At 40.8% G+C, this 22,868-nt stretch overlaps 1 protein-coding gene across 2 annotated transcripts in view; it reads right to left on the bottom strand.

Annotated features, from left to right (window-relative positions):
• Window positions 1-13,192, bottom strand: part of DNAJC15 (DnaJ heat shock protein family (Hsp40) member C15) — an 80,680-nt gene extending 67,488 nt beyond the window's left edge. Inside the window, exons 1-2 of one of the 2 annotated variants that reach the window (XM_045978162.1) lie at window positions 13,035-13,166; window positions 7,932-8,049 (exon numbers count right to left, since the gene is read on the bottom strand). In XM_045978162.1, coding sequence (XP_045834118.1) covers window positions 7,932-7,961 — 30 coding nt within the window. In that variant the 5' untranslated portion in view covers window positions 7,962-8,049; window positions 13,035-13,166. Of the gene's footprint in view, window positions 1-7,931; window positions 8,050-13,034 lie in introns of both variants that reach the window. The other variant, XM_045978161.1, reaches the window with a different exon arrangement.
• Window positions 13,193-22,868: the final 9,676 nt, after the last annotated feature.

Here is a 22,868-nt window from a genome sequence, read left to right on the forward strand (position 1 = left end):
GAGGGAGTCAGTAAAAAAATCTCATGAACTGATGCTAGGAATTCAAATTGGGACAATCTGTCTTGAGGGTAATTTCATCATTGGAATCAACAGCCTTAAATATATTCAAGTCATTAGGCTCAGTAAGTATAATTTAAAAAAATTATCCTTAAGAAAATAATCAGAGAGGTGCATAAAAACTTACATACGAGAACACTCATCACTGCACTATTCGCAATATAAAAACTGGAAAAAATTCAAATACCCAGCAATAGGGGGATAATTAAATAAATTAGGGCATACCTGAAATATGCACTGACAAATAATATACTGAGGAAGGGTTATAGATGATATAATAAATGATCATAAAACAGAATGTACAGCATATACACAGAAGAAAAAGGAAACAGAATGAGATAAACCAAAATTTAACCGTAGTTACATATTCTTAGTACCTACATTTTATCATTTAAACAAAGTCCTAGGATCACAGATTTTTAAATCAAAGAAATATGGTTTGACCTTTGAATATTCATTTGTCAGCTCCATGACCTCTGACAAATTACTTAACCTTCTCATCTGTAAAATGAGGATAATAATTATAGATAAGTATGAATTTTTATAAATTAGAACATTCACATATATCACTTAGTATTTGCGATGTGATAAGCATTTAATAAATGGTAGGTATTAATTACAATTACTATAATATATTATTACACGGTTGTTTCTTTCAAAGTCAGAGGAAAAAATAAAGGTTACTAAGAAAGAAAAATCTTGTGAATATCCTACTTGGTCAGAAGGGTTTAATAACTTAATTTCTTTTTTTTTTTTTAAAGATTTTTATTTATTTATTTGACAGAGAGATCGCAAGTAGGCAGAGAGGCAGGCAGAGAGAGTGAGAGGGAAGCAGGCTCCCTGCCGAGCAGAAAGCCCAATGCGGGACTCGATCCCAGGACCCTGAGATCATGACCTGAGCCGAAGGCAGCGGCTTAAACCACTGAGCCACCCAGGCGCCCCTAATAACTTAATTTCTTAAGCCAGAAACCCTCTGACCTATTTCCAAATAAACTTTGAAAACAAACTCCTCCTGGCCCTCTTCAATAAAAACCAAATGCACTGATCTTTGGCATCTCCCTTTTTATTGCTACACTTAATTTTGCACCCTGATCATAAAAATGATCTTGCTGCACCTCTAGCTAGCCTCGTCTTTATCGTGTACTCCTACAAGCTTTTATTACACCAACTTTAGAGTCCCTGGAAAGTACTCCCTAAACTCTTTTGGCTTACATCTGATGTATACCTTACCTGCAACACTGTAGCTTTGCTTATTCTTCTTGCTTGGGAAATCATGCCATTTTCTGAAAACTTTTACTCCCTTACAATAAGCTATTTCACTGTAGGCAACAATTTCTTAGAGTGGCTATGCTTACAGCTTAAATTTCATTACACAGTATTCTTTTCTTCCTTTCTGAGTTAAGGTGAAATGAAATTAACTCTGCTGCAAGGTTTAAGAATTTTTAAATATATCTTGAAGTATCTGAAGACTGAAAATTACCACAAATACCAGGACTATAAATCATTTCTCAGAGTTGGATTTCATCAGGTTCCAATATCTAAATGATGGAGCAGCAACATCATTCAGTGAAAAAGTCAAGGACTTTTCAAGTCAAAATTGGCTTCATATCTTAGTCCTGCCACTTACTAGCTATATGACCTTGACCACTTTGGTCCTCAGTTTTCTCGTATGTAAAATGGTGAAAAGTAACATCCACCTTCTCAGAGTTATTATGAGAAATGGGAAAATGTAATCACAGCATCTGGTAATTAGCAGACATTGACTAAGTGCTAGTTTACTTCCTCAATTATGTGCTGCACATCATGAACTCAGTACCTTCATGCCTATCATTCTGTTTTATCTTATTTTTATATATTCAACAAATAAAAATAGAAAATATTACTAATATTATGGAAGGAGGAGATAGGTATGAATTTGTTTCACTTTATAAAATAACATACTTAAAAAAGATTAAGAAGCAGTGTTTTGGGGCAAACAAACTTAGAAAAAACTTATACTGGCTAAAAGTATATTTGTAGTACAAAGACCTAAAATGATATTCTACAAAATCTCAGTGTCAAAAAGCCCGAGGAGGGTGCCTGGGTGGCTCAGTGGGTTAAGCCGCTGCCTTCGGCTCAGGTCATGATCTCAGGGTCCTGGGATCGAGCCCCGTATCGGGCTCTCTGCTCAGCAGGGGGCCTGCTTCCCTCTCTCTCTCTGCCTGCCTCTCTGCCTACTTGTGATCTCTCTGTCAAATAAATAAATAAAATATTAAAAAAAAAAAAAAAAAGCCCGAGGATGCCAATGCAGACAATAACATTCGTGTCAGAAACAGATCTGTTGACACTTAGAAAAGAGAATGAATGAGTCATGATATTCCTACATGATATTCCAACTGTTTTAAACTACATGATATTTTAAATATTTTTTAATAGAATAGCACAAGTTTTTCTAGAATGGAAGTAAAGGCTGAAACAGGTTACCCCAAATCACTTAAAGGAAATATACAAATTAGGTATCAATTTATGGTACTTTTTAAAACTTTTATTTAAAACTCTTCACAAAAACCCATAAAATATACCTAGAAATATTAAGTAATGTGGGTGATGGACGTTGGGGAGGGTATGTGCTGTGGCAAGTAATTGTGAATTATGTAAGACTGATGAATCATCGACCTGTACCCCTGAAACAAATAATACATTGTATGTTAATAAAAAAATTAAGTACTATAGAGTTATAAAGTTCTTGGTGAGTAAAACTTTAGCATCATTGCAGATAGAAAGTATTTAAGGGAAAAAGTGCTTTGCAAGTGCCATCTGTAACTGATTTCATCACTGTTTTAGTTCTTATCTTTTCAGTTCCATATACCTGCTATACAAAATTATTTTTTCAGTTGAGGGGGTAGTAACAACTGTTGTTAAATTCCAGGTATGCTAAAAGGGAAATGGAAATTATTCCCTGGAAGATCATAAAAAATCTTTTAGAGAATATGCAATATTTTACTCTATACCTAGAAATAGGCACTTCGGCTCACTGACTCAGTAAGATTCTGTAACAAACCTGAAATATAATGATAAATACAAAAAGACTGATGAATCTCTCTCTCTCTGTCTCTCTCTTTGATTTCACAGTGCATAGGCATCCTCTATTAGCAATCCCTAATAGAAGACATTGAAAAATAAAAATAAAGCCAAACCAACAAACAAAAAAGAGCATGGCTGAAGCTGCAGGAGAAATGCTACACTTTCTGGTGGACTGAAAAGGCAGCCACTTACCCCAAGACAAGGAACTCTTTTACTATCATACTTCATCAGCGATACAAGGAGAAGAAAAGGAAAATAGGGAAAAGTTGGGTAAGAGGTTAAAAAGGAACTATTAGGATCCAGAGTCGTGACCCAGAATGAAGTTTCCCATGAGATAAAACGTAATACACACAATGCTTCTTAGAGAGATGGTTGATTCTAGGACAGGGACAAAAATATACAAAATGAGCCTAGAGCACCTTACCTTATAGTGCCAAAAGTAAGGAAGGCTCAAAAAAAACCCCACAGCAATGGGGTATGTCGAAAGTGGACAGGAGCCAACTGAAAGAGCCACCAAGGCCAAAGGTGGAACAATTTGAGCTACAAGATAAACAATACTGGATTATAACCGCCCAAGTATAAATATCCACAAATCCTGATTGACATAAATAAATGACTGAGTAAATAAGTGGGGGAGAAAAGACAGATCTTCTGTGCAGAAAAATTCCAAATGATTTCATAAAGAATTCCACCCTCAAGGAGGGGAAGCTTAACTCCCCACTCCTTAAATGTGCGCCACACATAGTGACTTCCTTTCAAAAATTACTACATAGAAAGGGGAAAAAAGTTAACCTTACCATGGAGAAACCAGAAAAATACTACTTCATCACATTAGATCAAGGCTAACCTATATAGTGAGAGATCATGTTTATAGTATGTGCCTTTCATATGGACAAATTCTACAAAATATTTGACCAGCATTCCTCAAATCTGTCAGGGTCATCAAAAACAAGGTGAGTCTGAGAAACTCTCATAGCCAAGAGGAACCAAAAGAGACACAAAAACTCAACGTAATGTGGTACTGTGGATGGGATCCTGGGACATTAAAAGGACAATAGGTAAAAAATGAAGAATCTGAAAAATGTACAGACTTTGGTTAATACTGTTATTAAGCAATATTGGTTTATTAATGATAGCAGACCATACTAACACAAGATGTTAACAGGGGAAACTGAGTGAGGTACACGGGGATTCTGTGTGCTATCTTTTCGCTTTTCTATAAATCTAAATCTGTATTTGGAAAAAAAGCCTATTTAATTTTAAAAGGAAAAAATGTTACCCACGGTGATCAGATTTTCATGAGAGCGAAAATGCTTATTTAATCCCTAATAGCATTTAAATAATACTCAGAGAGCGTTAAGACGGTGAAAATGGAATTCCTGAAAGAATACTCTGCCTTACACTGCGAGTGAGTGAGACTCCTGTGGACTAAGGGACTACACACCGTTTATAAAATAGTGTTCTGTAACAGTGTTTTTAGAAGACTATGCTTACAAATTTCTCAACCTCTGTGGAATTCAAATCACCTCACAGCTGAAAATAACCAACATGAGAGTGTTCGTCCCAGAGCTGTCTGTATTCACTGATCCATTCCCCGGCTTCCTCCTACGCCGCTCCGTTGGCAGGACAGCGAAGTCCTGCAGGCTCCTGTGTCACCTGGCTCCAGCGGGGTCCCACCAATGGGATACAATCATGGGAGACAGGAGGGTGGTAAAGGGGAAAGGCCAGGGTACCTCTCCTCTTTCCTTTCTGTGTCTCCGTGGCTGCAGCTCCCCACTGGACAGACCCCATGTGGTCCAGTTACCAAGGATGGTTATGAAAACACTACCTCTTTTCTTTTGACCCCACAGCCCTGAGAAGGCTAACAGCTTTTTCCTGTTCTCAACCTCTGTACTGCCTCACAATCCGGCCTGGCTTCACAGCAACTCCTTCACCTATAAAGCCAACTCTCTGTGCTACATTTCCTTTGTTTTACGTAATTTAGATGTGCCTGTTTTCCTGGTTAGACCTTCCCTGACACAATTAGGAAATCTGAAGGGGAAAGAAGATAGAATTATATTTTGACTAAAAGCAGAGGCCAGAAAGCAGAATACCTTTGGGGTTCATCCACACATCAACTGTGGGACCTTGGGCAAATTATTTCATTGCTTTATGCCTCAATTTAGATCTGTAAGTGGGAGGTTGTAATAGTACCTACATCTCACAGGGTTATTACATGGACTAAATGAGTTCATGCATTTAAAGAATTAGCCTAATGCCTGGTAAAAAACATTTGGCTACCACTATTATTACTGCTGCCGTTATGGCCTCTAGACTCCAGAGGACTGCCCATTCTAATACAGTCTTCACTGATCCTGCCCTCTTCTGCTTCTCTATCCTCTACCCCTCTGTTAAACATTTCTCTAGGCTTAATATTCATGAAGCCCAGCTCCTACAAAACTTCAAGTGCCTATAGACATGGTCCTTGCTCCTAAACCTGCCACTCAGGTATATTCACAACTGTAATCCCAATGTATTTTTCCTTATTTTTTTCCCTTTGATAGTAAGCTACATTTGCTTTTCTCTCTCTCTAGCTTCTCTTGAAAAATCAAATGTTCTTCAAGCCCCTTGAGGACAAAACCCATGTTTAATGTGTCTTTGTACTTAACTACAGCACTTAGCCTCAGTACCTTACCTAATGGGACTCCAGATCTCACATTTAGGAAGTTTGGCTTTTGTATCCTTTGCCCAAGGAGACATATCTAAAAAATATGGCTAAGGCCAATATCAAAGCAATTAGTGCCATGTTTTTTTCTAGGAGTTTTAAAGTGAGACTCAATAAATAAGTGTTGAATGAATGAATGAACAATGAATGAGCACTTACTAGAGCTGGTCTTGAATTAGGTATTTAAATTTGATCCAATTTACCTTCTAGAGGGTGCCTGGCAAACTTACAGGCCACACCCAAATCTGGCCCTCCAACTACTTTTGTAAATAAAGTTTTATTGAAACACAGCTACATTTATGCATTATCTATGGCTGTTTTTGCTTGATAATGGCAGAGTTCCTTAGTTTAGCAGAGACCAACCACACAGCCTACAAAGCCTAAAATACTATTTAGCCCTCTACCAAATAAATTTTTTGACCTCTGTCCTTGAGGGGGCAATTGTGGTTTATCCATATCTGCCCCACAGACATCTAGTATATAGCCTCCCTGTATGTTATTCAAAAAAAAATTTTTTTTATTAAACTGAATGCACTGACAAACTTCAAAAAGAGATTTGGAGACTGTGTTTTTGGAGTAATAAGCAATAAAATGACAAAAACCATCAGAAGCCCAGTGTGTACTCTGATGGTATATAAAATGTATTAGATGCTTATATTTTAGCCTTTACTATTAAAAAAGTAAAAAAAAAAAAAAGAGACAGTCTCGTTTATCTTACTCTTTTTATTCCTTAGGGCTATCAGCTTGTAATTCTATAAAACATTTCTCAAATCCTCTATTTTTTTTCCTATCCAGTTGTTTCACTGAACCACTAATTTAACCATTTAACAAAAATTTATGGAGCAGTAACTATGTGACTGGTACTGGTACTATGTTAAGAGCTGAGAGAATGAGGATCCTTAAAACATGATCTCTGCCTATAATAAATATCTAATCTTAATTTTTTTAAGATTTTTTTTAAATTTTTTATTTCACGGACAGAGATCACAAAGTAGGCAGAGAGGCAGGCAGAGAGAGAGAGGAAAGCAGGCTCCCCGCTGAGCAGAGAGCCCGATGTGGGGCTCGATCCCAGGACCCTGTGATCATGACCTGAGCAAAGGCAGAGGCTTAACCCATTGAGCCACCAGGTATCCCTCTAATTTTAATTTAAAAGACATATTTCAGGGGTACCTGGGTGGTGGAAGGTTTAAGCACCCCCTCAGGTTGTGATCTCAGGGTTGTGAGATTGAGCCCCACACTGGGCACTGAGCTCAGCACAGAGTCTGCTTTGGATTCACTCTCCCTCTCCCTCTGCCCCTCCTGCTCCTGCTTGCGCTCTCTTTCTCTCTCTCTAAAATAAATAAATCTTTAAAAATAAATAAAAGACATATTTCAAAAAGGAGAAGTACTATTTAAATAACACCAGCAAATCAACAAATGAGCCAAGTATGGTATCTCTCGTTACTGCCACCTAGTTTCAAATATCCACCAGAAAAAAACCAGGGCACCTGGGTGGCTCAGTTGGTTAAGCATCTGCCTTCAGCTCAGGTCATGATCCCAGGGTCCTGAAATCAGCCCCACGCTGGGCTCCCTGCTCAGTGGGTAGTCTGCTTCTTCCTCTCCCTCTGTTCCTCCCCAGCCCTTGTACACTCTCTCTCTCTCTCCCTATTTACAAATAAGTAAATATAATCTTTAAAAAATATATCCACTGGAAAAAAACAAACAAAAAACAAACCAGAAAAATTAAATGTTCCACTACTATGAATCAAAGAATCAAAGAATGTCTGTAAACTGGGAAAACAGCCCATTCTATCACAGCTATTGCTCAGTGGTGGTGGTGGGGGGGGGAGGGAATCAAAGTTGTGTACAAATTCCCTAAGGCATTTAATTCTTCCAAAACAGTAAATAAGCAGTAATAACCATCTCAATGAATATAAATTGCTGAAAGCATTATAAAATGCCAAAACTTCCATCTCAAGACTATAATATTTAAGTTCAAGATAGACAATAGTTGTACGTGGGAAATTAATAAGGAAAAACATTATTCTGCCTCAAGAAGATAGTTGTGATGGAGAAAGGAAAGATGGAGACTATTCACTCATACCACAAATATTTACTTAGCACTTACCATATACATCAGCAAATATTTATTCAGCATGCACCAGACCTTGTGCTAAGTTCCAGGATAGAATAGTGAGTAAGAAAGACTCTTGTTCTCCTTTAGACACTAACATTAAGGAGAAGTCCTACAGAAAAAAATACCTTTATCAATATGTTAGAATCAAACATTCAAAGTCACTCAATAGTAATAGAAGTTAATATCTGTTCATTTAATGAATAACTAAGTGACTACCATGAGTCAAATACAGTGCCAATGACAGAAGCATATAAAAGTTCTTGTCCAGGGGCCCCTGAGTGGCTCAGTCGACTAGCTGAGCATTCAACTCTGCTTTGGCTGATCATGATTCTAGGTCTTGAGATGGCCCTACCTTGGGCTGTGGAGCCTGCTTAATATTCTCTCCACCCCCTCTTCCACTCTCCCCCCAGCTCATGTTTGCTGTCACTTTTTTTTTTTTTTTTGAGGATTTTATTTATTCATTTGTCAGAAAGAGAGGGAGAGAGAGCAGAAGCAGGGAGAGTGGCAGGCAGAAGGAGGAGCAGACTCCTAACTGAGCAGGGAGCCCTGATGATGAAAACGTGGGGCTTGATCCCAGGCTCCTGGGATCATGACCTGAGCCAAAGACAGATGCTTAACCAGCTAAGCCACCCAGCACCCCTGTTGCTCTCAAAAAAAAGATATACAATCTGTAATCCATGTGATTTCTTAAAAGGAAGCTTCAAGGTTAATATTTTAAATGAATAATAGTAGAAGTGCTTTCTTTTGTTTCAGTAATAAGCAAGTACTTAATAATTTACAAGTTTGATAGGTTTTTAGTTTTCATGTTATAAGTTGGCCTACAACTGAAATGTATATATAGCAAATTTTCTTGTATTTTACACTATCCTACTAACACAAGGAGTTAAACTTTGGGGGAAAATACTGAAAACTAAAGGTTATCATTTCATACAAACTGGGTTTTTTTTCAAAATGCTTTAAAAATTGGTAATATTCTCTTCCTAACGTTAAAGCTTCTTCTCTACTTTTCCATGAGAATCAGATTTGCTAAAGCAAAATCTGCCCATGACCTCTGACTATTACATGAGTACTTGTAAGACACTATTTTATTCAAGGTACTACCCAAGTACTTTTATCTACATTTTTATCTTTTTAATCTCCTAAAATGGTTAATGCACATAATTCTTAGTCCCTAAGGGAAAGTTTACCCAAGAGTTATTTAACATCTACAACTGCAGATGCTATATTTCAAAAACTTCAAAATAAATTGCACCTTAAAAAAAAATGATGAGAAAAATCTTTTCTTCAACTCCTTGACATTTTATTTTCTACTGTTTTCAGTAAGATTGCCAAAATGTCCCACTCCTGGGTCATTTATTTTTTCCTAACACTTACCCTTTGTCAGCCTTCCATCATTTTCAGTATTTCCGAGCTCCCCCCAAATTATTATTATCAGTTCTCTTAACTTCTAACTCATCACTCATAATTACCTGGACCAATGATTCCAACAGAAGCAGAATAGGCCCTTAGGGACACTTTGAAAATTTGTGAGGACCTTTTGGTTGCAATAATAATTTGGAAAGGAGGGCAAGTATTTGGTGGATGGGGGACTATTCATCCTAGAAGTTCTAAAATGTATGAAACAACCTTTACAACAAAGAACTACCTGCATCCCTCAGTGTTTTAAAAGATTCTACTATACACTGAAGTAGGTAAAAAGCTTATTTGTGATCATCTTAGTCTAGAATGTTATGTAATACAGTATATATAAAATGTATCATTTCACAGTTTTACAAAGACCGAATTTTTCGTAAGTACAAATCTTATGTAAACTGAGGGAAGATTCCACTTTATTTAATTTAAAATTCTACCAAAAATTGTTAACAATTTGGGAAAAAATCAGTTTGCCAATGACAAAGGCCCTTATGGTATCTGAAATGCCAGTATAATACATTGGAAAAGTGGTCTGTATTTGTAGCTGTTACACTCACAGTGGTTCTTTGCACTGGTGCAAAATGCCAGCAACTGATTACTTCATTATGTCTCCTAATGTAATCGTGTCTGACCATTTACATGCTTAAATAGTAAACATGTTTTTTTTAATAAAATACTTCACCTTTATGTCTCAATTAGAGCATTATACTGATTTTTAAGTTATTTTATGAACAGATTTCATTGCCTGTCAGTATCATTTTAGGATATTACAGGAGACTTTGAAGAATATTGGTTATAAAAAAAGGGGCACTAGGTTGGACAGGAATGACTAGAATCACTGGCTTACATCTTAGCCTTCATGTGACTGGACTACTAAAGATGTCGCCTAACTGATATCTTAAATTCTACACATATCTTCTTCCAAATGAAGTACCTACAGATGTTAGAGATCACCAACATTACTTCTATCTTCAAAATACCACAGAGCTCCCAGCTGCCTTGCAAATCAGTCGAGTATGGAGATTTTTACAACTCTCCATAAAGAGATTCCTTCTACCTAACCTAATAATTTATCCAGTCTACATCACAGACTGAACACTCCACTCAGAAAGCCTTATTTGTAAGAAGTCAGCAAGTGGAAACGATATATAGGATTTGGAATCCTAGGTCTGTCATTTATTAGGAGAATGATTCTGGGTAGGTTGCTTACCACTTTAAGTCTCTCTCTTTCTTTTTGTAAGATTTTAGTTATTTATTTGAGAGAGAGAGAGAGGAGTAGGGATGAGAGAGAGAAGCAGGCTCCCAGCTGAGCAGGGAACCCCACACGGGCCTGGATCCCAGACCCTGGAATGGTGACCTGAGTGGAAGGCAGACTCTTAACCTGAGCCACCCAAGCATCACTGAGTCTCCTCATTTCTCAAGTGAGGTGGGTATTAAGGAGGACACGTATTGCGTGGAACATTGGGTGTAGTGCATAAACAATGAATCTTGAAACACTGAAAAAACTAAATTAAAAAAAAAGAGAATTAAAAAGGACTTGCCTCACAAGGTTGTGGTAAAGAAGGAATCAGACAAGCAGAAGCTTAGAGCCTGCTACTTCAAACTTTTATCTGTTTTCTTTCTTTTTTTGTTTTTTAAGATTTTATTTATTTATTTATTTGACATAGAGAGATCACAAGTAGGCAGAGAGGCAGGCAGAGAGAGGGGGAAGCAGGCTCCCCCTTGTTGAGCAGAGAGCCTGATGCAGGGCTCGATCCCAGGAACCTGAGATCATGACCTGAGCTGAAGGCAGAGGCTTTAATCCACTGAGCCACCCAGGCGCCCCAATCTGTTTTGTTTTTTTATCTATTCCAAGGTCTTAGGATAATACGGGGCACCTAGCAGTATTCAAGAAATGTCTGTTGAATGAAAGCATATTGCTTTCTGAAACCTTCCCATGAAAGCCCATCTGATGGCTGCAGAAATCTACCCATTAATCAAGTAACGATAATTGAGTGCTCATAAATTGGGTGCTTCCTTGAAGTAAATCCGCAGTCCCTGCTCTTCGGAAACTTAGAAAAATGCTGGAAAATGACAGGTCAACATAAAAGATGTCACAAAACAGTGTGTGAGTAGTCAGCAACTGGTATGGACAATAAGTGCTATGCATGTAAAGGCAAAGTATATAGCACTGCGGGCTGGCACAGCATGGAATGCCGTGAAAAAGAATTTAAACAGCCCTGTCGCTAGACTTTCTCCAACTAATCCATTCTTCTTTTTTTTTTTTTTTAAGATTTTATTTATTTATTTGTCAGAGAGGGAGAGCACAGGCAGACAGAGTGACGGGCAGAGGCAGAGGGAGAAGCAGGCTCACTGCTGAGCAAGGAGCCCGATGTGGGACTCGATCCCAAGATGCTGGGATCATGACCTGAGCTGAAGGCAGCCACTTAACCAACTGAACCACCCAGGCATCCCCTAATCCATTCTTCTTTTTTTTTTTTTAAAGATTTATTTATTTGACAGATAGAGATTACAAGTAGGCAGAGAGGCAGGCAGAGAGAGAGGAGGAAGCAGGCTCCCAGCCAAGCAGAGAGCCCGATGCGGGGCTCGATCCCAGGACCCTGGGATCATGACCTGAGCTGAAGGCAGAGGCTTTAACCCGCTGAGCCACCCAGGCGCCCCTAATCCATTCTTCTTATACAAAGCCTGAGAGAGCTTTGTTTAACAGCCCAATCTATCACTTCTCAGCTTAAAACTCATCAAAATGGTACCACTGCCCTCAGGATATCCCAACTCCTTCAGGTGCTTTACCAGATGCTTCATATGTTCTAATTCCCATTAATCTTTGGGAACTAAAATGATTAATAATGTAGCCACTAGCTACACGTGGCTGAACACATGAAATGTGGCTAGTCCCAAGTGAGATGTGCTGTTATTATAAAACACACACTGGATTTCAAAGACGTGGTACAAAATAGGAAAAAAAAAAGAATGTAAAATATCTCAGTAATTTTATATTGATTACAAATATTGAAATACAAATATTATTGTGGATACATTGGGTTAAATAAAAATACACTTAAAATGAAAGTCATCTCGTTTTTAGATTTCAAATATCACTACGGAAAACTTAAAGACATATACGAGGCTCTCATTATGTTTCTGTGGAACACTTTTTCCAACTCAGCAGCTCAGCCTGAATAAACCACTTGGCGATTTCCAACGGGGCCCTGGTCCTCTGGCCTACGACTCTGTAACTACTACTACTGGTGAGTCAAACACTTTTTCCTCCTCCTTCCGCTGACTTCACAGCCACTCATTTTCCACAGTTCCGTTTTTAAACGTCCCTTTCTCCAGGACGCCTCCTCTGACCTCACTCCCCACCCCGCAAGACTCGACTGGGCTCTCCTCCTCTGAGAATCCTCCCCTGGAGTACTTATCACACAGTAGGTTCAATTGCTTGTCTCCCCGTTCGGACCCCCGACAACACTGTGAGCTCCTGGAGGGAACAGCGACTCTGTGCGCCGGGCACAGAGCACGACTCCGCGGGACGAAGGAGGAGGTGGGACAAAGATGTGAATATCGAGATCACCGCGGTGCGGGGGGGTGAGAGGGTACAAAGGAGTGAGGCAGCGCCCTCGGGAATCAGGGGGTGCCAGCAGGCAGGCCCGCGGAGGGGTGGGAGCAGCCGGCGGGACTCACCAGTCCCTGGTCCACGTCCGTGTCCGGCCGTTTGGTCGCCGGCGGCGAGTACTCGGCGTAGCGCAGACCCTCGCCCGCAGGTGCGACGCCGCCGCGGGCAGCCATGGCAATACGACGCAGGGAGACTCGGGGCGCCGAGGCGTCGCCTACGAGACGGCCGCAGGGACAAACTAGTTAGGGCGGTTCACTCGCGGGTTTCGCTGGCGCCGCCCCTGCCTCGCGGGTGGAGGGCAGGTCGCCGGGAGATCTCGTTCTCCCCCAGGCTCGGGCCACTTTGTCCCCACGAAGCCGAGGGTCAGACTCGGAGCTGAGGCCCCTGGGACGTGGAGGTGTTTTTTGTTTGTTTCTGATCCGCAGGCCCAAAGTCAACGTTGGGTCTCCTGGGCATTGTGTGGTGGAGCCTGGCTCCTCCCCAGCCCTCTTCCCAACCAAGGACCGGGATTTAAGCCCTATGGTCAGATTTTGGTCTCACCAAAGGGCTATCAAGGGGAGACCCGGAGACTCCAGCTGCAGTTCTTGAAGGTCCTTGACCCACACCAGACCGTTCTTCCCACCCAGCAGCTGATCATACTTCTCTTTAATGCCGCAATCTCCCACCCATGAAAGCGACAGAAATGGCCATTTGCTTATTCTATCCCTTCTCTCCACATGAATGGCTATATTTAAGATGAAACAAAGAAGAAACTTACAAGCAAGTAAATAAACCTCACTCCCCACAAATGGTTTTGTGCTGACTTGGACGTGGAAAGACCCATTTTTTAAATTAATTTTTAAATAAAAACATTCTGGAGCAAAACTTAACCAACAAATGAAGCTGGTGAAGTGTTTTCCAACTCCTGAGCCAACAAGGCAGTGCTTTTGCCCTCTGTATCCATTGTAAGAGACACAAGTTCTACTGTATGTTCTATAATTTTCTAGGCTTGTGTCCCTGAAATACCCATTTACCTCTCCAAATCTCCTTATCTGTGGATAAGGGGAATAATATTTGTCTAACATAATGACTCAGAAAGTTACAAGGATAAAATGAACAAAAGGGGAGGGGAGAGAAGGATATGGAAGCAATTTGTACAATGCGCTTACCATACACTTACACAGTTACCGTCTGTCCTATTGGCATTTATGGGAGGGAATGTTCACTCTTAACCAGGTTTCAGAGAAGGGTCAGTGGAGGCTTAGCTGCTGAGATGGTCAGTAAAGAATGGGTGAGACATTTTTAGGTGGAAGAGGAAGAGGGCTGAAAATTTCAGCTGGAAACAAATGCAAAGAAATGACAAAGGTGGGATGTAAAACTGGACTAAAAAAAAAAAAAAAAAAAGGCAATCATGCCAAGATCTTCAGAGACATGATCTTGAGTAAGGGACAGGCAGGGCTAGGAATGGAGAGATAGATAAGGGGCTCTGGGATCAGACTCCCAGAAATCCCAAAAATGTGGAGGTGTGAGGAAACCAGAAATAAGGGAACGCACCACACCACCCTGCCCTAGGCGTCCAAAGGGAAATCTGATTTTTGACAGTCTCCTGTGGTCAAGAGAAAATAAGCAGACCCTAAAAAGAAGTAAGCTATTGAAAGTGTTATCACTAGTCCTTAATCAATGATGCTCCCAGTAGAGAAGTCAAAAAGATTTAAGTTCCCTGGTTAACTTTTTATAAAAGACCAACCCTAAAAGCCCTCAATGGCAACCCTAATGGGACCCCTCTCATTCCTGAGACTTTTTCTGTATCCTCACTCAATAAAACTCTACAGGTTTTCTCACTCTACTTTGTCCATGAGATTCATTCTTTGACTCCATGAGACAAGAACCCTGCTCTCTCACTTCAATCTTATTACAAAAATTAATTTTCCTTAGACTGATCCACAACTATCAAGAATGCTGATGAATTAAGCAAATGAATTAGGTTGGGGCTCACAGGTCATTCATTCATTCATTCATTCATCCATCCATTTATTTGTTCGGTAAGTATTTAGCATCTCTTAGGTCTTGCACACTACACTATGCATTGGGCCTCCAGGGTCAAGTAAGTAAGATTACTGATTCTTTGCATTCCATACTATGGGAGGGTTCTAGTGTGCCCTAGCAGCTGGGTCCTCACAGTCATCCGCTACCAGCCTAGAGCAAACAAGCGGTTAGAGCAAGACCCAAGTCAGCCCCAGCTCCTCTTAAGGAAGCTGCTGCCCCTGCTCCAGAACTAGAAGGAAGTTTCCATAGCACAAGTCAGGAAAAGAGAGAAAAGATAATGGGGCAGGGGAGAGAATGGTAACATTCTGGGGAGGTGGGCTCCCCACAATCAGCAGGATTGTGCCTCAGCTCAAAACCCAACCTAATGAAAGCAGATTGCTGACTTGCCCCAGCTCTACTGCTGACTGGAGCATGGAGCATCTGCTCCTACAGCAGGAATCAGTTTTAAAGAAAAACCTTCCATAAAGACTATCAGTTCTCAGCTTTTGGTTCTTTGCTAAGGTCACCCTCCCCTCCTAATAAAGATTGGAAACAAGAGCAATTAAGTCTTGCCTCTCCTCACACAGAGCTCATCCTGATTTAGCTAAACTCACTCCTTTGGTTTCCCTGAGAATGAAGAGGAACGCTTTAGTGAAATCGTAAGGGAAGCCACATTAAATTTTCATCAGCTTATTTTTATTAGTTATACCATTTTAGAAACAGGTTACATTATGTTCAATAGACATTGTGAAAGAAAGGCAGATGTTGGTAATATTTCTTAGAAACATCTTGGTAAAAGATGTTTTAAACATCTGTTGTTTAAAAAGACTGTTGGCAAAAAGAAAAAAAAATTTTTTTGGCCTCTATGTGCCTCAGTCTCCTTATCAGGAAAATGGGGGTAATAATAGAGCCCTGGTTGTGAGGAGTAAACGAGCTGACTTTTGTAAAGCTCTTCAAACAGTGCTTTATACCTTATAAATTCTCTGATAGTTACTATTTTCTGTATATTACTTATTTCACTTGTTTCCTGTATATATATATACACATATATATATTTAAGATTTTATTTATTTATTTATGTATTTGTCAGAGAGAGAGAGCACGAGAGAGAGAGAACACAAGACAGCACAGCAGAGGGAGAGGGAGAAGGAGAAGCAGGCTCCCTGCTGAACAAGGAGCCAGATGCAGGACTTGATCCCAGGACCCTGGGATCATGACCTGAGCCGAAAGCAGCTGCTTAACCAATGGAGCCACCCAGGCATCCCCTGTATATTTTCTTATTGCTGCCCCCTGCAACAGTAGTGTTGGCTCCTCCAGTGGTTGTCTTGTCTTTGAAATGATAAAATGTGATTAGACATTGTTTAGTGATAAAGTGTAAATGTGGGGGAGAGAACAAGTTATTTTTATGAAAACTAAATTAAAAGCTTCGGAAAGACTTAAGAACAGCAAGTTTTATACACACACACACACATAGTGTAAGAAACTGTCAAGTGGTAGGCATGGGAATAAAATAACAATTGAGTCATTACATTCAGTTTGTTTTTAAAATGTTTTGTTCCCCTCTAATTTAAACAAACCAAAATTAGGCATCATATAAGATAGATTATTGATGTGGAAAAAAATCTGAGGCAGAGGACCCACATCCAAATGAAAGGCCTTGATCCTGTAGACCATAGAGTGCATGAATAGATATAGTGTGTGTCTGTTGTGGTATTAAAAAACACAGGGAGAGGGAGGAAGGGTGCTACTGGAAAAAGTCTAAAAGAGCTCCATAGTAATGGGTGCTTGGCTCCCTCATTTGGTAGAGCATATGACTCTTGATCTCAGGGTTGTGAGTTCATGCCTCACATTGGGTATAGATCTTGCTTAAATAAATAAATAAATAAATAAATAAACAAGCAAACAAACAACACTCCTTACTAAGAAATAGTGATTTGTATGTGATGTTTAAAAAAATAACGTTTAGGGACACCTGGATGGCTCAGTCCATTAAGTGTCTGACTCTTGGTTTCTGCTCAGGTCATAATCTCAGTCGTAGGACTGAGCCCTACATTGGGCTCTCAGTGCAGATCCTGCTTCAGATTCTTTCTGAATCTGAAATCAGATCCTGCTTCAGATTCTTTCTTTCCCTCCCCCTCTGCCCATCCCTTCTCTCTTTCTCTCAATTAAATAAATAAATAAAATCCTAAAAATATAATGTTTAGGGGCGTCTGGGAGGCTCAGTCATTAAGCATCTGCATTCAGCTCAGGTCATGATCCCAGCATCTTGGGATCAAGCCCTGAATCAGGCTCCCTGTTCAGCAGGGGGCCTGCTTCTCCCTTTCCCACTCCCTCTGCTTATGTTCCTTCTCTTGCTGTATCTCTCTCTGTCAAATAAATAAATAAAATCTTTTTAAAAGAGATTATTATATATATATATATAATGTTTAAAGTATGTATCATTATTGTTATGATCCCCAATTTAATTAGTTCTTCAGTTAACCCATCAACCACTATGCCGGTATGATCAGAAAAGAGGGCTCTGCTGTGTGGCAAGTGCAGTGGGCATAAAAAAGGATGGGTCTGAAAAGAAAGAAAGGAGTTAGAGAAGATAGCATTCAAGCTGAGTTGATAAGATTGAGGCAGGCTTAGGGGAACTAGGTATGAGAAAGCACTGCATATGAACAGTACTACAAGTAATTCAGTTTTGCTAAAGTTTAAAGTATAGAGAAGAGAATATAGATAGATAAGAGTGGACAGATAACCAGAAAAGGGCCGGATATTAAAGAGCTTTACCTAATAAGAAAAGGCATTTGGAATTGATCTTATAGGTAAAGCCAAGACATCAAAAAAAAAAAAAAAAATGTTGAATGTAGCAGTGACATGATCAGATCTGCATGCTAGGATCATTTTGCTAGTAATGTGGGCTTGATGGGCCAAAACTAAAGGAGGAAAATTAGCAAGAAAGTTATTTCAGTAGTCTGAGTAAGAAATGTTGGGTGCTAAACTAGGACAGTGGCAGGGACATGGCAAAGAGGAGTCTAATTACCTTTATTGATTTCCTCCCCACATTCAATTCCTCATAGCCCTACCCAAAGAGGACCCAAGGATTAACTCTGCCCCCTACTCTCAGGACCGACTCTGCTTAAGCTAAGCCAACCAAGGTATCTCATCATTCTAACCATGGTGATTCGTTTCATGGATGGGCACATAGCCCTTCTTGGACACTGGGGTTACAGAAAATGTTTGCTGGGTGCTTCTGGGGAAGGAACTTTTTCTCTAGTTAGCTGGGCATGAACAGAGAAGCGTACTGGGTTTTGATAACTTTTAACTCAAAATAATGTTCATGCCAAAGTGGTCCATCTTGGGGCACTCCACTCTTGTCCCTACAGTGTCATCTAATATCCAGTTCTTATGCAAATTTCTGTTACAAAAAAACTTTTTTCTTTTTTTAATTTAAATTCAATTTGTTAACATAATGTATGATTAGTTTCAGAGGAAGAGCTCAGTGACTCATCAGTTTTATATAATACCCTGATGTGGTTTACATCATTACACTAATGTGGTTTTGGAATATTGGTAAGGTTTGGTGGGGTGAGGTCCAGAGCTGACAACCAAAAGATGATTTTTTTTTTAAGATTTTTTATTTATTTGACAGAGAGAGAAACAGTGAGAGAGGGAACACAAGCAGGGGAAGTGGGAGAAGGAGAAGCAGGCTTCCTGACTAGCAGGGAGCCTTGGCATATTTTTGGTGCAAAGTGGTGGTTTATTAAAGCACAGGCACAGGGCCCACAGCAGAAAGAGATGCTGCCCCAGGGTCTTGAACAGTGGCTGATTATATACTTGGGAGTTGGGGGGAGTAAGGAAAAGGGAGGTTTCAAAAGAACTTTCATATGCTAAAGAGGACCAACCTACAAGATATGATACCTCTAGGATTCCTACAAATACCAGAGGCCTTGACATTGTCAAGTTAAGGTTGTTTTCCCCTCTAGCGAGGTATTAACATTACCATAGTTGGGAGACTCCTGGAAGAATATTATGCATGTCCCACCCAAGAGTTGGGGGCGGGGGAGGTGACTGGTGTCAGCTTATGTTTTGTCTTCAGCTAGCCTTCTGCTCCCTCATCAACATCACCAGCCCTCCTTAATGTCCATCACCCAGTGACTTGTTGAAGAAACTGTCACCCTATTTTTAAACCAGGTTTGGTGGAATTTTCTATATTTGCAACCAAAGTAGTCTTACTATTCCAAGAGGAGAAATCTAAGGGGTGAAGAGATAGTGTCAAGAAGACATGGAGTTGAGCAGATAGAAGGGTTAAGGAAAAGGGAAGAATCCAAGAATCTTAGCTCTCTGCCATTGGCAACTACAGAACTAAGGAAATCATGGAAGGAAAAAAAGAAAGAAAGAAAAGATTAGACTCTGCACACTGAGACTCAAAAGTGGACAGAAGAAAGGGGAAAGAAAAGGAACTACAAATAAAAAGCCAGAGATAAAAGTGGTAGAAGTCAGGAGAGAGTGAAAAAAAGGAAATTTCAAAAAGGATGAAATAGTGAAAAATGCCTGATACCTATAGAACAACCAAGTAAGATGAGGATAAAATGTGTCCACTGAATTTGACAAGTAAGTATGCCATACTCAGGCCAGGCCTGGAGACCCAGAAGTGGTCCAGCAGGACCAGCCAAAAGGGTTCTTGGCTTTGTACAGGCCTATTTAGCCAGAGCAGTCCCACCTTGGTTGAACAGCCATTTTATTGTTTCTGCAGTAAAACTTTAAACTGACCCTGCCTCCCCCCTCAACCCCCCCACCCCCCAGGGGAACTTACTTAAAAGCAAGTCGGGGAAACCAGTCCCAGGTAACAGAGCCGAAATACAAGGGCGGGTCAGGTCCGGTGGAGGTAACAGAGCCGGAATGCAGGGATGAGTCGGGCCAGGTGGAGACATCCAATCAGTGGGGCACACATACTGTCTCCCTAGCTACCAAGGAGTGTGGGCCCTGCCTTTTGGGTGCCAATTCTGACCAAGGTGATAGGCTAGTTCAAATATCTACTATGGGGTAAACTGTAATTCAATTGGCCACCCATGTGTGACCTAGCATGACTCTGCAGCTTTCTCTGTGTGTTACAATCTCATTCGCCACCTGTGTGTGGCCAGGCCCAACCACATGGCCTTTGCTCTATAAAAGTTAGTCTGTGAGGGGGCGGCGCCTGGGTGGCTCAGTGGGTTAAGCCTCTGCCTTCGGCTCAGGTCATGATCTCAGGGTCCTGGGATCGAGCCCTGCATCGGGCTCTCTGCTCAGTGGGGAGCCTTGCTTCCTCCTCTCTCTGCCTGCCTCTCTGCCTACTTGTGATCTCTGTCTGTAAAAAAAAAAAAAAAAAATCTTAAAAAGTTAGTCTATGAGGCAGGGAGGGGTCGCCCTCTCTCTAAGGGGCGGCCCCCACTGATCTGTTTGACGGTCGGTTTGATTCTTGATGCTTGGTGTGAAATAAAGCTTTGCTTGACCTTTGCTTTGTATCAGTCTCGCTCCTTTGACCATAGACCCATTATTGGGGGACTCACCATTGGGGATCCAACAGCTTCACACAGGATTGAAATGAAACATGAGCCAGAAGGAAGTGAGAGCAGAGTTTACTGAAGACACAGAGAGAGTGCAGATTTGGACCAAGGATCTGGAAGCCTCTAAGGGGAGGGTGATTATCCCTGCAAGGGCCTATTTAGCCAAAGCAACTCCATCTTGGTTAAAAGCCATTTTGTTGTTTGTGCAGTAAAACTTAAACTGACCCTGCCCCCAACCCCCCCACCCCCGAGAAACTTTTAGAAGCAAGTCTGGGAAACTAGTAAAATATGGTCGGCCAGTTCCTAATAACAGAGCCCAGAATACAAGGCCAGGTCGGCCAGTTCCTGATAACAGAGCCCAGGATACAAGGATGAGTCAGGCCAGGTGGAGACATCCAATCAGTAAAAGTACACATATTGTCTCCCTAACCACCAAAGAATGTAAACCCTGCCTTTTGGGCGCCAAACCTGAGCGCCAGTTCTGACCAGAGTAACAGGCTAGTTCACAACAACTACTATAGGGTAAACTGTAATTCAATTGGCCACCTGTGTGTGACCTAACATGACTATGCAACTTTCTCTGTGTGTTACAATCTCATTGGCCACCTATGTGTGGCCAGGCTTTTGCTCTATAAAAGGTAGTCTGTAAGATGGGGAGGGGTCGCTCTCTTCCGAGACAGCCCTGGCTGGTCAGTCTGACTTCTAATGCTTAGCATAGAATAGAACTTTGCATAACTTTCACCTTGTCTCAGTCTTGTTCCCCTGATCAATCAGTCTAACTTTTAATACTTATCATAAAATAAAGCTTTAAATAACTTTCACTTTGTCTCAGTCTCGTTTTGTTTAATAACGGACCTAACAGTCCCCTTTGCTTGGGGTCTGGGTTTTTATTGAGGATTGTGGTCTGGTGTACATGTCCTCTCAGGCATCCCGGAACTGGTTTAAGCAAAAACAAGGGTCCCGGTACCCTCCATAAGTCATTTATGCCCTGAAGCTGAAGAGGAAAATAACTCAGACAGACCTGGGCCCTCAAGCCCCAGAAGATAGAAAGTTACTAGCAATACCGAGACATAACCAGGAGTCCTACTTGAGCAAGAGATAACCAGCCATTTCTGCTTCTGTAAACAAGCTCCAGGCCACTGCACTATCCACTGTTCCCACCTAGAGCAACCCCCACTGTCAACTACCAGGGGTCAGCACAGCCCTTGTAACTTGACCCCCAGCACTTCCCTGTAAAAGTTCTGTGACCCTGCTACCCAGGGCCCAGAATTTCCAATGTGAGCTCCTCAGGGTCCACCTGCATAAAATAAACCCAAGTTCTCCTACTTTTCCGTGTGTCACTTGGTTTCTCACCAGGCCGATTTTTATTTTCCATAACAGAGCTAGGGGTCTGTCTTGGGGTCAAGGTGTCTGGAGTCAGTGGTCTGGAAAACATACATGATGATCTCACATGGTCACTCCTTAGATGTTATCTACTGTGTTGGAAGATTCCAAAGAAATCATTAACTCCTTGATCCTTAAAAGAGGACATATTATAAGTGTGAATGGGGCAGGGGTGCAGGTCCTAGCAAAAATAGAATCAGGAAAAGGAACAAGAAAGCAACTCTTCATGGAATCCCTTTAGTTTCCCTAACCCAGGTACTCACTGGTGACCTGAGCAAAGTAGTTTCATCCATACTGGGAGAAGTGATCACCACCATCACACATTCTAGAATATGCTAAAAAAAATTCTAGAATATTCTAAAAATATATTCCTTATTAAAAAAAAGTAAGGAGAGCAATTCCTATTCCCCTGTGCATTGATATCAGAGAGTTTACATAGCACAAAGAGAAGGAAAAGCTAGCTAGTTTGGATTCTATCATCCAATGGATGTCATTCTGATAAGGGAACAGAAGGCTGGCTGAAGACAAAACATAAGCTGACACCGGTAACCTCCCCCGACCCCCTACTCTTAGGTGGTGTATGTATGACATTCTTCCAGGAATCTCTCAACTATCTTAATGTTAATACCTTGCTAGAGGTGAAAACAACCTTAACTTGGCAATGGCAAGGCCTCTGGTAATTTGTAGGTATCATGTGGGTATCTTGTAAGTATCTTAGCAAATAAAAGTTATTTTGAAACCTCCCTTTTTCTTACTTCCCCAACTCCCAAATATATAATCAGCCACTCCTCAAAACCCAGGGCAGCATGTCTTTCTGTTGTGGGTCCTGTCCCTGTGCTTTAATAAACCACCATTTTGCACCAAAGACATGTCAAGAATTCTTTCTTGGTTGTTGGCTCCAGACTTCACCCCACCAAACCTCACCTATACTTCAAAACCACCTCAATTCCATGATTGCTTGGATAATTGCTAAAATGTTTATCC

This window comes from Meles meles, chromosome 14, assembly GCF_922984935.1.
Source record: "Meles meles chromosome 14, mMelMel3.1 paternal haplotype, whole genome shotgun sequence".
In the NCBI taxonomy this organism is placed as follows: Eukaryota; Metazoa; Chordata; class Mammalia; order Carnivora; family Mustelidae; genus Meles; species Meles meles.